The 15117-nt window shown below is 47.5% G+C and overlaps 1 protein-coding gene across 1 annotated transcript in view; it reads left to right on the top strand.

The window, feature by feature from the left end:
- The window catches only part of LOC137541989 (alpha-N-acetylgalactosaminide alpha-2,6-sialyltransferase 1-like), a 218487-nt gene extending 208829 nt beyond the window's left edge, over positions 1-9658 (top strand). Inside the window, exons 7-8 of the mRNA XM_068263568.1 lie at positions 1483-1582; positions 9488-9658. Coding sequence (XP_068119669.1) covers positions 1483-1582; positions 9488-9658 — 271 coding nt within the window. The remainder of the gene's footprint in view (positions 1-1482; positions 1583-9487) is intronic.
- The last annotated feature ends 5459 nt before the right edge of the window (positions 9659-15117 follow it).

Genomic DNA, 15117 nt, shown 5'->3' with positions numbered 1-15117 from the left:
GTAGTGGGGAGAAGAACCAGTGGCCTGGGTGCGTGGCCCTGGCCATTCACCTCACTAATGCACATGTGTGGCTCGGCCCTTGTGCCTCTTTGATCATGCTCCCATGGCTGAGAACGTTCTGCGCTCCCAGCCAAGGAAGCGCGATCGAGAAGGTGAATGACCAGGGCCACGCATGTGAACTATACATTGGTTGCTATGGGCAACAACGCTACACCTTTGTTCCGGCACCAGCAACTCATTAGAGCTGCATCTCACTCGATGTGAGATAACTTGACTCTCATCACAGCAACAGCATAGGAGATAGAACTTCTTAGGCATCCTCAAAGTTTCAGGAGTTTATTCAGTAAACAGATATACAGTACTTGTGGTTACATCTTAGCAAAGCAGATTGTTCTGTAGTAAGTCCTTTGCATTACAGCTCTTGGCTACATTCCTGGTGAATGGTAACCAGTCTTTATCTTATGTTCCACCTCTACTACGTTGCTCCTAGTCTTATATACCGCATAAAGTTAGATAAGATGGCAAGACATATTATAAATCAAAGTAAAGGGTTGAAGCCAGCAGTCACAGGAAGCAGAAGTGCCTCTATGCAGCCTGTCACCTGCTTTAGTACTGATCACTAAAGAGTTAAATGTGACATCATCTGAGCCATACCCCCAAGCCTACAATTGGCAGGAATGGGCTAGTGACCCACCTCCTTAATTAATATTCCATTGCTTTATAACCTAGTTGCAAAGAATGCAATGTTTTGTAAATATCAGCTTTGTTTACCGTTTCTGTTGTCTAACAGTCAGAGCAGTTAGACCTTAGACCTGATAACCCATTATGTGGCCTTCCACAAGGAACAGGTTTCTTGTAACTGACTGCATCATTTCTTCCCCAATAAACTCTGCTTAAAGGGGAGACTCTGCAAATCAAGTCCTTTGACTAAACTCAGTTAAAATAACTGAGGCCATACATTCTAACAGCTTGCACAGTAGCCAACAACTGGTCCAGTCAGCAAGCTTTTAAAGGGGCACAGTGGCGCAATGGAGAAACCCAAGAGGAAATCAAGGGACCTAGAAGGCTGCAGGGGCTAGAAGAAGCTAAAATTAATTCATTCGCTCATCGCAGGTACACGTTAAGCATTTATCATATCTTTTTACAAGGTTTTTCAATCCTCTTGTTGCAGTGGCATCACACTCCAGTCCTCACCTATGGGTTGGAGGAGTCGGGGAGGGTGGGGTCTTCATGTTAATGCTACTGAACAAACAGTTACTCTCTGCAGTCATCTTACAAGAGGTGCAGGGAAAGAAGAGGTTAACCTGACAGATGTAAGTTAGTTTACACAGAAAAAGTTCCTTGCATGGCAGATAAAAACAATAAGCTGTTACTTTCTGGATGAAAGTACACAATAAGTGATCATTTTCTTTGTTTCCTAGCAGAACCGACAACACTGTTGTGAGAGATAAATGAACAGTATATATTTACATGTCTCTACAGATTTCTAAGGTCAACAACACTAGATGGAAAGTACTGGAATATATACAGACCAAGCACGGGTGCCCTGTTGCTAATGACAGCTCTACATCTATGTGACGTGGTAAGACATAGGCTATCATTCATAAAGCATTCCCGCATGCGGCAATGCTTAAAACAGCTGACTTTACCGACCACTTAGCAAAGTCAGCATTCATAAAGCCTCTTTCCGCATGGAAAAATGACACTACCGAGCAGAGTGATAAATCACCGCCTTGTGCGGTGATTATCGGAACAAATGTAGCAAAATGTTAATTCATAAAGATCACCGCAAGCGGTGTGAGGTCGGGAAGTTCCGCTCCCTCTGATGTGGCGATAACAATGTAAGTGAATGGAGACACACAGACCTCCCAGGCAGCTGCAGCAGAGCGGAACACGGAGAAATGTATCAACTCGGCAGCTTCCTGTGCTACCGCCTGCCTACCGTCTGCCTACCGCCAGCCTAGTTCGGGGAATCTCTGCACTGCTACCGCAACTGGATACTTTTTTATGAATGCCCACCCAGAAGTCTAAAAATCCGCCAGCGGTGTTTTCCCGCACTGATTCTCTTTACCGACAGCCCGTTCATGAATGATAGCCATAGTATCTTCTCAACAGTACTGAACAGTTAACACTTTTTGACTTAAATATAAAGTGAACATATTTTTTAGAGCACACATGAAATGAGAGGAATAAGGAAGCAGCCATATTAGTTTCCTATTAAACAATATCTGGCAATCCTGCTGGTCTTTCATGCATTGGTAGTGTCAGAATCACACATGTAAAGAAGCAGGCCCCAGAGACATACATCTGAGCTGCATGCTTCTTCAGGGTCTATGGCCAAAAGTATCAGAGACAGAGGATCCACAGGACAGCCGGGCATTGTGCATTGTTTAAGGGAAAGAAATATGGCAGCCTTCATACTTCTCTTACTTCAAGTGTATTTTAATCAATTTTGCAGTAAAAACACTTTGTCAAAATGAGAAATTTTGGGATTTTTTTTTTATCAACAAACTTTTTTAGTTGTACAATAAAAATAGAAAATCAGAGAAGGAATAGCTAAAGCTTGTTAAAAGTATTGGGAATCGACTAAAAAAAATACAATAAAAAAAATCAGCAAGATACTTCCCTAAGGAGAGGGCGGACTCGGGATCTTATAGAGCCTTCCTGCTCCTCTCCTGGCCCCCTCCATTAAGCACTGGTTGTCCTGTTTGAATCCCCCACCATGGAGGAGTTCAGAAGTGTTTGTGAGCCAAATCCTCCTGAAGACGGGTGGCTCCATACTAAGTGCGTGAGACAAGGAGGATGGAGCGACCCGTCTTTCAGTAGCACTCGGGTTCCCAAAGAATTCTGATGTCTCCTTTAGCAGCAGAGAGCAGTATTTGACCAAATTGGTCGAATACTGCTATGGGGGAGCCAGTGCAGGAATGGGGACCAAGAGAGGAGCATGAAGGCTCTATAGCAGGGCTGCCCAATAGGTCGATCGCGATCTACCGGTAGATCGCGACCGCCTCCTTGGTAGATCGCGGCCTCTTGGCCGCGTCTCGTTAATCTTTGTTGCGGCCAGCAGCTCGTGTTTAGCTGCTGGCCGCTGGCCAATAGAATGCATGCAGGCGAGGAGAGAGGGAGGAGAGAGGCGGCGCGTCCGCTGCGTCATGGCTGGGGGCGGCGGAGGGCAGCCTGTGTAATGTGCGTGTGTAACGTGCCCGGCGCCGCCCCCAGCCATGACGTAGCGGCCGCGCCGCCTCTCTCTTCGCCGCCGCTTCTCTCCTACATCCCATTGGCCTGCCAGAGTCTCTCCTCGCCGCCTCTTCTCCTCCGCCTGCAGGTACATATACCTAGCTAACCTACACTGGGGGGCCCTATACCTGGCTAACCTACACTAGGGGGCCCTATACCTGGCTAACCTACACTGGGGGGCCCTATACCTGGCTAACCTACACTGGGGGGCCCTATACCTGGCTAACCTACACTGGGGGGCCCTATACCTGGCTAACCTACACTGGGGGGCCCTATACCTGGCTAACCTACACTGAAGGGACCTATACCTGGCTAACCTACACTGGGGGGCCCTATACCTGGCTAACCTACACTGGGGGGGGCCCTATACCTGGCTAACCTACACTGGGGGGCCCTATACCTGGCTAACCTACACTGGGCGGCCCTATACCTGGCTAACCTACACTGAAGGGACCTATACCTGGCTAACCTACACTGGGGGGCCCTATACCTGGCTAACCTACACTGGGGGGCCCTATACCTGGCTAACCTACACTGGGGGGCCCTATACCTGGCTAACCTACACTGGGGGGCCCTATACCTGGCTAACCTACACTGAAGGGACCTATACCTGGCTAACCTACACTGGGGGGCCCTATACCTGGCTAACCTACACTGGGGGGCCCTATACCTGGCTAACCTACACTGGGGGGACCTATACCTGGCTTACCTACACTGGGGGGCCCTATACCTGGCTAACCTACACTGGGGGCCCCTATACCTGGCTAACCTACACTGGGGGCCCCTATACCTGGCTAACCTACACTGGGGGCCCCTATACCTGGCTAACCTACACTGGGGGCCCCTATACCTGGCTAATCTACACTGAGGGCCCCTATACCTGGCAAACCTACACTGGGGGCCCATATACCTGGCAAACCTACACTGAGGGCCCATATACCTGGCAAACCTACACTGAGGGCCCATATACCTGGCAAACCTACACTGAGGGCCCATATACCTGGCTAACCTACACTGAGGGCCCATATACCTGGCTAACCTACACTGAGGGCACGCAACCTATGCTGCAGGCACATACACCTGGCTAACCTACGCGGGGGGGGTCGTGCTTAGCATTTGAGACGTTGGTAGATCTCCTGGCCTCGGCAAATTTAAAAGTAGCTCGCGAGCCGAAAAAGTGTGGGCACCCCTGCTCTATAGTACCCATGTACTTCCCGCTCCTTAGGTAAGTATCTTACTGATTGTTTTTTAATTGATTCTCAATTGCTTTAAGAGACTGTGAAGAAGAGTCTAAATCCATATTTTTACCTTTTATTAATGTTAAGCATTATAGCTAGTGCTAAACCGCCGCATCCCCGTAGCAAAACGAGGGGTATATCCTCCAAATCCTCTCTGGTAAGTGCGGGAAGCGCTTCCTGCTTGAGGCAGAGCTTAGGACTGTAGCTCTGCTTCTTCGTACATCAATCCCCGCTGATCGCTGCCTCTCCAAGCCCATCTCAATCTTCCTTCACTGAGGGGGCGGGGAGAGGCGGAGATCTGCAGACAGATTGACCCGCATGGAGGCAGAGCTACAGCTGAAAGCTCTGCCTCCATGGGCAGCAAAAGCCACGACCAAGAAAGTCATGGATTTTGCAGAGGAGATTTGGGGGTATAAACCGCTCGTTTTACCGTGGAGATGCGGTGTTTTAGCACTAGCTATAGTGCTTAACAAAAAGTTCCAATTCATACAATGAAACACAACCCAAACAGATGCAAACTGATCATATGCAAAGCAATAGAATCTGCTCACATCAGTCTGTTCATAACGGATCCATTCTGTCTGTTCTGAACAAGGAATGCAAGTTTGGGTAGTCTGATATAATTCCGGAACAAGCAGACAGAGCGGATGCACCACGGGTATACCAAGCAGCTGGCGACGGGAGATAGAACGGAATCCATGGATGAAAATCTGATGCCTAAAGCTAAAAACCAATCCATTTGAAACTGAGAAAGGATCAGTTTATACAGGATCAGTTTTTGCTCTGTTATTCTCTCTCTGGCCTTCAGAGTCTAATTTATTTACTTTTCTTCTGTCTATTGCTGGGTCTATTTTTCTTGATCTAAGGGCCCATTCACACTTGAGATATTAAAACAATTAGCGTTTGGCGTAGGTGATTTTTTTTTGCGATAACGTAATCCACGTTTCTTTACATTGCAATCACAAATGCTCAACAATGGCTAAAAAGGGGCTGCAAGCACCGTGTTTGCGTTTACCTGAATCGGGAATCACCAGCATTTGCGTCAGTGAGATCATATACTATACGCTCATATACTTTTAATTGCAGTGGCGCTTTAAAAAGCACTAGCGATCGCTGGCGATTCAGCGACTAGCGGTACATTTCTGTTAACAGCCCAAATGTAAATGGACCCTAAAGGGAAATCTCCAAATGAATGCTTTGTTAAGGAATGTGATAATTGTTAAAGTGTTGACACATGATTGTAGAACTCCTGACTAGAGATGTCGCAAACCTCCGATTTTAGGTTCGAGAACCCTGTTCGCGAACTTCCGCGAAAGGTTCGGTTTGCGAAAAAGTTCGCGAACCGCAATAGACTTCAATGGGGAGGCGAACTTTGAAAATTTTAAAAAATTCTACCGGCTGGAAAAATGATAGAAAATATGTTTCAAGAGCTCTAATACCTGGAGGCACACCTGATTGAGTGAAATACACATCACTGCTGGAGGACCCGCCCACCCTCCCTCCTCCAAGCAAGGTCTTTATACCATTTGACTCAGTTGTCTGCCTACACTAATTAGTTATGGGACAGCTGCTACACACTCTGCTAGGGAGATTTTAGTTAGCCTCTTGTGGGTCTCCTTCCCTTCTACCCTTCTACCTATTCATCTGCCAGGGAATTATACTATTTCAAAAACCAGTTTACATCATACCATTGCTGGGAGTCGAACCCAGATTTCACTGTGTGGTGGGCAAGCACACTAATCACTGTACCACAACAGTAGTAACTGAAGATGGCCTAAAATTTACCATGTATGCTCAATGCAATAGAAACATTAGGTTGCTTAAAGGGAACCTTAACTGAGAGTGATATGAATGTTTCCTGTAAACAATACCAGTTGCCTAGCAGTCCAGCTGATCTTTGTGACTGCAATAGTGGCTGAATCACATCCTGAAACAAGCATGCAGCTAATCCAGTCTGACTTCAGTCAGAGCACCTGATCTGCATGCTTGTTCAGGGGCTGTGGAAAAAAGTATTAGAGACACAGGATCAGCAGGCAATTCAGGCAACTGGTATTATTTTAAAAGGAAAAATCCATATCCTTCTCCGCATAGGTTCCCTTTAAGGATTTGTAGCATAAAAGCCAACTCACATTGGCTGGGATTTGAACCTGAGTCTCACTGCGTGGTGGGCAAGCACACTAACCACTGTACCACAACAGTAGTAACTGAAGCTGGCCTAAAATTTACCATGTATGCTCAATGCAATAGAAACATTAGGTTGCTTAAAGGGAACCTTAACTGAGAGTGATATGGATGTTTCCTGTAAACAATACCAGTTGCCTAGCAGTCCAGCTGATCTTTGTGACTGCAATAGTGGCTGAATCACATCCTGAAACAAGCATGCAGCTAATCCAGTCTGACTTCAGTCAGAGCACCTGATCTGCATGCTTGTTCAGGGGCTGTGGAAAAAAGTATTAGAGACACAGGATCAGCAGGCAATTCAGGCAACTGGTATTATTTTAAAAGGAAAAATCCATATCCTTCTCCGCTTAGGTTCCCTTTAAGGATTTGTAGCATAAAAGCCAACTCACATTGGCTGGGATTTGAACCTGGGTCTCACTGCGTGGTGGGCAAGCACACTAACCACTGTACCACAACAGTAGTAACTGAAGCTGGCCTAACATTTACCATTTATGCTCAATACAAGAGAAAAAGTAGACAAGACAAATAACATTTATATCACACTTTTCTCCTGGCGGACTCAAAGCACCAGAGCTGCAGCCACTAGGGCACGCTCTATAGACAGTAGCAGTGTTAGGAAGACTTGCCTAAGGTCTCCTACTGAATAGGTGCTGTCTTACTGAACAGACAGAGCTGAGATTTGAACTCTGGTCTCTTGTGTCAGAGGCAGAGCCCTTAACCATTACACCATGCAGCCACTGCTTACAGATATGTAGCCAGACATGGCCTTGTCTTTTGTATTCAACAGTTGTCAAGAGAAAAATTAGACAAGATAGCAGTGTTAGGAAGACTTGCCTAAGGTCTCCTACTGAATAGGTGCTGGCTTACTGAACAGACAGAGATGAGATTTGAACTCTGGTCTCCTGTGTCAGAAACAGAGCCCTTAACCATTACACCATGCAGCCACTGCTTACAGATATGTAGCCAGACATGGCCTTCTCTTTTGTGTTCAACAGTTGTCCAAAGAGAACCCCAGATAGCCAGGTAGATTCATCTCTCTCTCTCTCTCTCTCTCTCTCTCTCTCTCTCTCTCTCTCTCTCTCTCTCTCTCTCTCTCTCTCTCACACCAACACTACATGCTGAAGCCAGCCTAGCATGTACCATTTATGCTCAATCTATTTATGCTCAAAAATACAATTCCGCAGAAAGCGGTGACCATCCCTACTAGAGAGAGAGAGAGAGAGAGAGAGAGAGGGAGAGAGAGAGATGAATCTACCTGGCTATCTGGGGTTCTCTTTGGACAACTGTTGAACACAAAAGACAAGGCCATGTCTGGCTATATATCTGTAAGCAGTGGCTGCATGGTGTAATGGTTAAGGGCTCTGTTTCTGACACAGGAGACCAGAGTTCAAATCTCAGCTCTGTCTGTTCAGTAAGCCAGCACCTATTCAGTAGGAGACCTTAGGCAAGTCTTCCTAACACTGCTATCTTGTCTAATTTTTCTCTTGACAACTGTTGAACACAAAAGACAAGGCCATGTCTGGCTACATATCTGTAAGCAGTGGCTGCATGGTGTAATGGTTAAGGGCTATGCCTCTGACACAGGAGACCAGAGTTCAAATTTCAGCTCTGTCTATTCAGTAAGCCAGCACCTATTCAGTAGGAGACTTTAGGCAAGTCTTCCTAACACTGCTACTGCCTATAGAGCATTCCCTAGTGGCTGCAGCTCTGGTGCTTTGAGTCCACCAGGAGAAAAGTGTGATATAAATGTTATTTGTCTTGTCTACTTTTTCTCTTGTATTGAGCATAAATGGTAAATTTTAGGCCAGCTTCAGTTACTACTGATGTAGTACAGTGGTTAGTGTGCTTGCCCACCACACAGTGAGAACCTGGTTCAAATCCAAGCCAATGTGAGTTGGCTTTTATGCTACAAATCCTTAAAGGGAACCTAAGAAGGATATGGATTTTTCCTTTTAAAATAATACCAGTTTCCTGAATTGCCTGCTGATCCTGTGTCTCTAATACTTTTAGCCACAGCCCCTGAACAAGCATGCAGATCAGGTGCTCTGACTGAAGTCAGACTAGATTAGCTGCATGCTTGTTTCAGGGTGTGATTCAGCCACTATTGCAGTCACAAAGATCAGCTGGACTGCCAGGCAACTGGTATTGTTTACAGGAAGCATCCATATCACTCTCAGCTAAGGTTCCCTTTAAGCAACCTAATGTTTCTATTGCATTGAGCATAAATGGTAAATTTTAGGCCATCTTCAGTTACTACTGTAGTGGTACAGTGGTTAGGGTGACTTGCCCACCACACAGTGAGAGCTGGGTTCGATTCCCAGCCATGGTATGATGTAAACTGGTTTTTGAAATAGTATAATTCCCTGGCAGATGAGACCCTCCTCCCTCGGGTAGAAGGGAGGAGACCCACAAGAGGCTAATTAAAATCTCCCTAGCAGAGTGTGTAGCAGCTGTCCCATAACTAATTAGTGTAGGCAGACAACTGAGTCAAATGGTATAAGGACCTTGCTTGGAGGAGGGAGGGTGGGCAGGCTTACAGCAGTGAGACCAGTGTGTTTGGCAATAATGTGCCTGCTGACAGTGATATAGAGGTTCAAAGTTTTGCTCAATAGAGCATTATGGGGCGAATCGAACTTCCGCAAAAGTTCGCCTGCTGCAGGCGAACGCGAACCCCCAAAGTTCGCCTGGAACCGTTCGCCGGCGAACAGTTTGCTACATCTCTACTCCTGACGGTATAGTCTGGAAAGTAGACAATGAAGGACAGAGAATATTAGGTCCATAACGGCTTATTTCTAGGAGTACTTTTATATTACCTTTTTTCTATTTTTCAGGTCAGTGCATATGGATTTATGACGGCCGATTACAAAAAGTACTCTGATCATTACTATGACAAGGACAAGATGGAAACAGTTCTGTTTAAAAATCATGATTTCCTTCTGGAGAAAGAAGTATGGGCAAGGATGCACCAGGAAAATATCATCAAGCTGTTCCAGCGGACATAGGCTGATTGTAATATGCTATGCTAATGCAGGGATGGGATTAGTTCCCATTTTGGTCCAGGAACGTAGGGGGATTTAATCAGGGAGGGTTGGACTTTAAACTGACGTGTTCCGTAACACAGATGTGGTTTGACTACACAGAGCCGGGGCAAGGTCCTCCAGCAGCCACGGCTGAGACACCAAAGTGCGCCCCCTCCATCCCTCCCATCCCAGCCGTCACACACTGATTGCTATTACACTAAGAGGCCCCTCCTCCATCCCTCCCATCCCAGCCGTCACACACTGATTGCTATTACACTAAGAGGCCCCTCCCTCCCACCCCCAGCCATCACACACTGATTGTTATTACAGTAAGAGGCCCCTCCCCATCCCAGTCGTCACACACTGATTGCTATTACACTAAGAGGATCCTCCATCCCTCCCACCCCAGCCGTCACACACTAACTGCTATTACACTAAGAGGCTCCCCATCCCTCCCACCCCAGCTGTCACACACTGATTGCTATTACACTAAGAGGCCCCTCCTCCATCCCTCCCACCACAGCCGTCACACACTGATTGCTATTACACTAAGAGGCCCCTCCATCCCTCCCACCCCAGCCATCACATACTGATTGCTATTACACTAAGAGGCCCCTCCTCCATCCCTCCCACCCCAGCCGTCACACACTGATTGCTATTACACTAAGAGGCCCCTCCCCATCCCTCCCACTCCAGCCGTCACACACTGATTGCTATTACACTAAGAGGCACCTCCCCATCCCTCCCCCCCAGCCGTCACACACTGATTGCTATTACACTAAGAGACCCCTCCCCATCTCTCCCACCCCAGCCGTCACACACTGATTGCTATTACGCTGAGAGGCTCCTCCATCCCTCCCACCCCAGCCGTCACACACTGATTGCTATTACACTAAGAGGCCCCTCCATCCCTCCCACCCCAGCCATCACATACTGATTGCTATTACACTAAGAGGCCCCTCCTCCATCCCTCCCACCCCAGCCGTCACACACGGATTGCTATTACACTAAGAGGCCCCTCCCCATCCCTCCCACTCCAGCCGTCACACACTGATTGCTATTACACTAATAGGCACCTCCCCATCCCTCCCCCCCAGCCGTCACACACTGATTGCTATTACACTAAGAGACCCCTCCCCATCTCTCCCACCCCAGCTGTCACACACTGATTGCTATTACGCTGAGAGGCTCCTCCATCCCTCCCACCCCAGCCATCACACACTGATTGCTATTACACTAAGAGGCCCCTCCATCCCTCCCACCCCAGCCATCACATACTGATTGCTATTACACTAAGAGGCCCCTCCTCCATCCCTCCCACCCCAGCCGTCACACACGGATTGCTATTACACTAAGAGGCCCCTCCCCATCCCTCCCACTCCAGCCGTCACACACTGATTGCTATTACACTAATAGGCACCTCCCCATCCCTCCCCCCCAGCCGTCACACACTGATTGCTATTACACTAAGAGGCCCCTCCTCATCCCTCCCACCCCAGCCGTCACACACTGATTGCTATTACACTAAGAGACCCCTCCCCATCTCTCCCACCCCAGCTGTCACACACTGATTGCTATTACGCTGAGAGGCTCCTCCATCCCTCCCACCCCAGCCGTCACACACTGATTGCTATTACACTAAGAGGCGCCACAGGGGCACCAACACCTTAATCTCTAGTTATTTGGCTTGCAGTCACTGCCATGTGTCCCCTTTTCTTATTTATCTGTGCTTCAAACATAATAGGGGAATGATAGATGAGTGAGTTGTGCGCCCCCTTCTACAGAGCGCCCTAAGGCTGGAGCCTCTCTTGCCTCAGCCCGGCCCTGTGACTACTGGCATTTGGAAGATGGTCGGTAGGTTTTCTACAGAAAAGATTGTTGGAGAAGGGATGGAAAATTGGGTGCCACGCATGGAAGCTAAACCAGACACCAAAAGGTATCGGTCATGCATATAAGGATGATGAGAATTAGGATACAGGGTGGGTAGGTTCTTTGACATTGGTAAGGATTATGAAGTTAGGATTAGATATCAGAAAGGGAGTTATTATTAGGAAGACCTGAACTCATGAAGTGGCCCTGAACTCATGCACAGGACACAAGGAAAAGACAGATGAATCCACCCCATAAAGATTATTATGCTGTCGCTTATCTTTTAGAGCAGAGAGGAAGATCCAAGTTGAAGTTCAAGTCCGCTTTAAGGTAAATTGTAAAGAGGGGATTCTAAGCAGCAAAGGGATTTCTGTCAAAAGCAATATTAACCTTTTTGGGACCAAGGACTTTAGAGTGAAGTCCTCTGTGTGGCTGCCTGCTGGTGACAGGACGTAACTCTAACATCCTTGAAGTCCCGCCGCTCCCAATGCGATTGTGCACACCTGAGAGGGGAGATTAAGCCGTCATATGATATCATCGCTGCCGATCGTAGTGATCACTGGTGGTGGTGGCTGAAGAGGAAGAAGAGGATCCACTCACCTTCCTGGCGCTCCCCCGGTGATCGCCGGTCCCCGTCCGCTCTGCCCGGCATCCATCCTCGCTCTGTCGCTAAGTTCCGGGTACTGTGATGACGTCATATGATATCATCGCCGCCGATCGTAGTGATCACTGAAGCGGTGGTGGTGGCTGAAGAGGAAGAAGAGGATCCACTCACCTTCCTGGCGCTCCCCCGGCCGGTCCCCGTCCGCTCTTCCCGGCATCCATCCTCGCTCTGTCGCTAAGTTCCCGGTACTGTGATGACGTCATATGATATCATCGCCGCCGATCGTAGTGATCACTGAAGCGGTGGTGGTGGCTGAAGAGGAAGAAGAGGATCCACTCACCTTCCTGGCGCTCCCCCGGCCGGTCCCTGTCCGCTCTGCCCGGCATCCATCCTCGCTCTGTCGCTAAGTTCCCGGTACTGTGATGACGTCATATGATATCATCGCCGCCGATCGTAGTGATCACTGAAGCGGTGGTGGTGGCTGAAGAGGAAGAAGAGGATCCACTCACCTTCCTGGCGCTCCCCCGGCCGGTCCCTGTCCGCTCTGCCCGGCATCCATCCTCGCTCTGTCGCTAAGTTCCCGGTACTGTGATGACGTCATCACACCAGGACCTGGAAGTTAGTGGCAGTGCAAGGCTGCATGTCAGGGAGAGAGGAGGTGGGAAGAGCTGGTGATCACAGGACCTAGGGAGGCGAGTAATGGCTGCTGTCTGCACTAAGGACACCTATCTATATGGGGACACCCAATCCTAGCTATCTATACTTGGGAAACCACTGCCTGGCTAACTAAACTGGAGGGACCTGAGCCAGGCAAACTGCTCTTGTCTGGAAGGGGGGTTAAATGGCCAGTCCCCCAGGAGTTAAAGTAACCCTCAAGCAGGTACAAAAAAAGTCCAGCTTTCATGCGTCTCAAACCCACAAATCCAGCACTGGGACCCTCTAAGCATATATGGCAGATATGTTGTCTTGGCCATTCTCCCATCCGTGTGCATTGCCTTACTGTGTTCTCTTCTACCTTCACATCTGTCCAGTAATATGAAACCCTCATGCACAGTTTTTTCCTCTGTTTTGGCTTTGTGCTACTGGTATGCACATGACACAGTGAGATTAGTTACCTTTTGGTGAATGGTGGGGATATATAATACAAAATAATGGGGATATTCAATAAAATATATAATAAAATCTCTCGAGAAAACACCATTGCATAGCCAAGACTGGAAATGATCAGAAACTATGTAGCCCAAACCAGGCTCTGGTGCCTAATCCTCCATCACTTCATCCAGAGTCTGGTCTTTACCATTCGTCATATCCTTTCTCTTGTATGTCCTCTGAATGGTCTCGTTTTCTTTAATGATTATGAAATGTACTTTGTAACTGAAGCCTAACCACAAAACTGCCAACACTAATATTTCACTTCTCAGAAAGCTGTGACCAGCAGTTTTCCCACATTACAGAACAAGCATGAAAAAGGGCCCGGCTGGACAATGAAATGGCGTCGGTGGATAACAAAATCTCAAAATCGGTTGATAAATGCCATTTTAAAACAGATGGGAGTTGATAACGAAAATATATTAACGTTAACAATTGTAATGTAACTGAACAATATAGCTTAACCCAACCCTACTCTCACACAGAACCCTCCCTGGTGGTGCCTAACCCTACCCACCCACCTGGTGGTGCCTAACCCTAACCACCCCCCTCCCCCCAGTGTTGCATAACATTAACCACACCTTGGTGGTGAAAAACCCTTACCCCCCCCCCCCCCCCGCAGAAACACACTTTTCCACGTAGAAACGTTAATATCTTTAAAAACCTAACATCTGCACATACAAACAAAAGAATATGACTGAAGCTATAACATTATAAGCTTCTAAAACAATAACATACTTCAAAAAATGTTCCAATGTTGTTAACGATATTTATCGGCCACCTTTTTTTCTGCTTTTCTCGCCATATTAACGATTATTGCATTAGAGTCTATGGCGCCTCCCTTTTCGTCCACTAGCTGCTGGCGCCCTTTTCTCCTGCTACCAAATATACCTCCCATTCTACATAACGCTTTAGTAAACTCATTGCACACGCATACAAAGCTTTGAACCACATTACAATACATTGCACATTGAACTGAAGCTACTCTGTTGCACAAAGAAGACACAAAGCAGGTCATCACCCACAACTATAATACAAAGCCAAAGTCTTGTCCTGTATTACCGGATATCTGAGGCAATGAATAAAATCTAATTGTACTGATCTGGTGCTTCTTCCAGCCCCAAGAAGTCCCATGTGTTCCTCACTGCAGCTCTGGCCTTCTCCTGGGTGCCGCTGGAAGCCTCTGACGGATCGTTGACCCATGGAGAGGACGCCAAACCATTGGGGGTCGGGGATACTTCAGACACTGGACAGCAGAGCCAGGAGAAGGCCGGAGCTGCGGTGAGGAACACCCGTGACCTTTAAGGGCTGGAAGAAGCTCCAGGTAAGTAAAGGTAGATTGAATGAATGGCCTTGGATATCCTTTATCAGAATTCATAGGCCCAGATGTGATGCAATTACCTTTTTGTCCCGAGTTTCCTCCTCAGAGATACATTTTCATTTTCTCTTTAAAATAACTTGTCACCTCTTTGGAATTCTTTTGGCTATGTCTTTGTGTGTGCGTGGTTTAGAAGGCATTGGCCCATACGCAATTAACTTTTCTGCTAAGTGATATTTTCAACCTGTCAATAAGCAAGCAAGAAAATACTTAAAGGGGTTCTGCTGCATATATAGAAAAACAAAAATTGACACTTACATGGGGCTTCTATTGGCCCCCTGCAGCTGCCATGTCCTGCGCCGCCATCCTACGATCTTCCGTTCCCCACTGCCGGCACCGGTCTAATTATTCGTATAACTAGACAAATAGAACTGCGGCTGCGTGGCCATGCGCTCGCTCCTGCGTGTGTCATCGGTAGCTTACTGTGCTGTACGAAGTTTA

This window comes from Hyperolius riggenbachi, chromosome 12 (assembly GCF_040937935.1).
Source record: "Hyperolius riggenbachi isolate aHypRig1 chromosome 12, aHypRig1.pri, whole genome shotgun sequence".
NCBI classification, from domain to species: Eukaryota; Metazoa; Chordata; class Amphibia; order Anura; family Hyperoliidae; genus Hyperolius; species Hyperolius riggenbachi.
The sequence above is the reverse complement of the archived record's forward strand: the minus strand, read 5'-3'. Positions and strand labels throughout refer to the sequence as shown.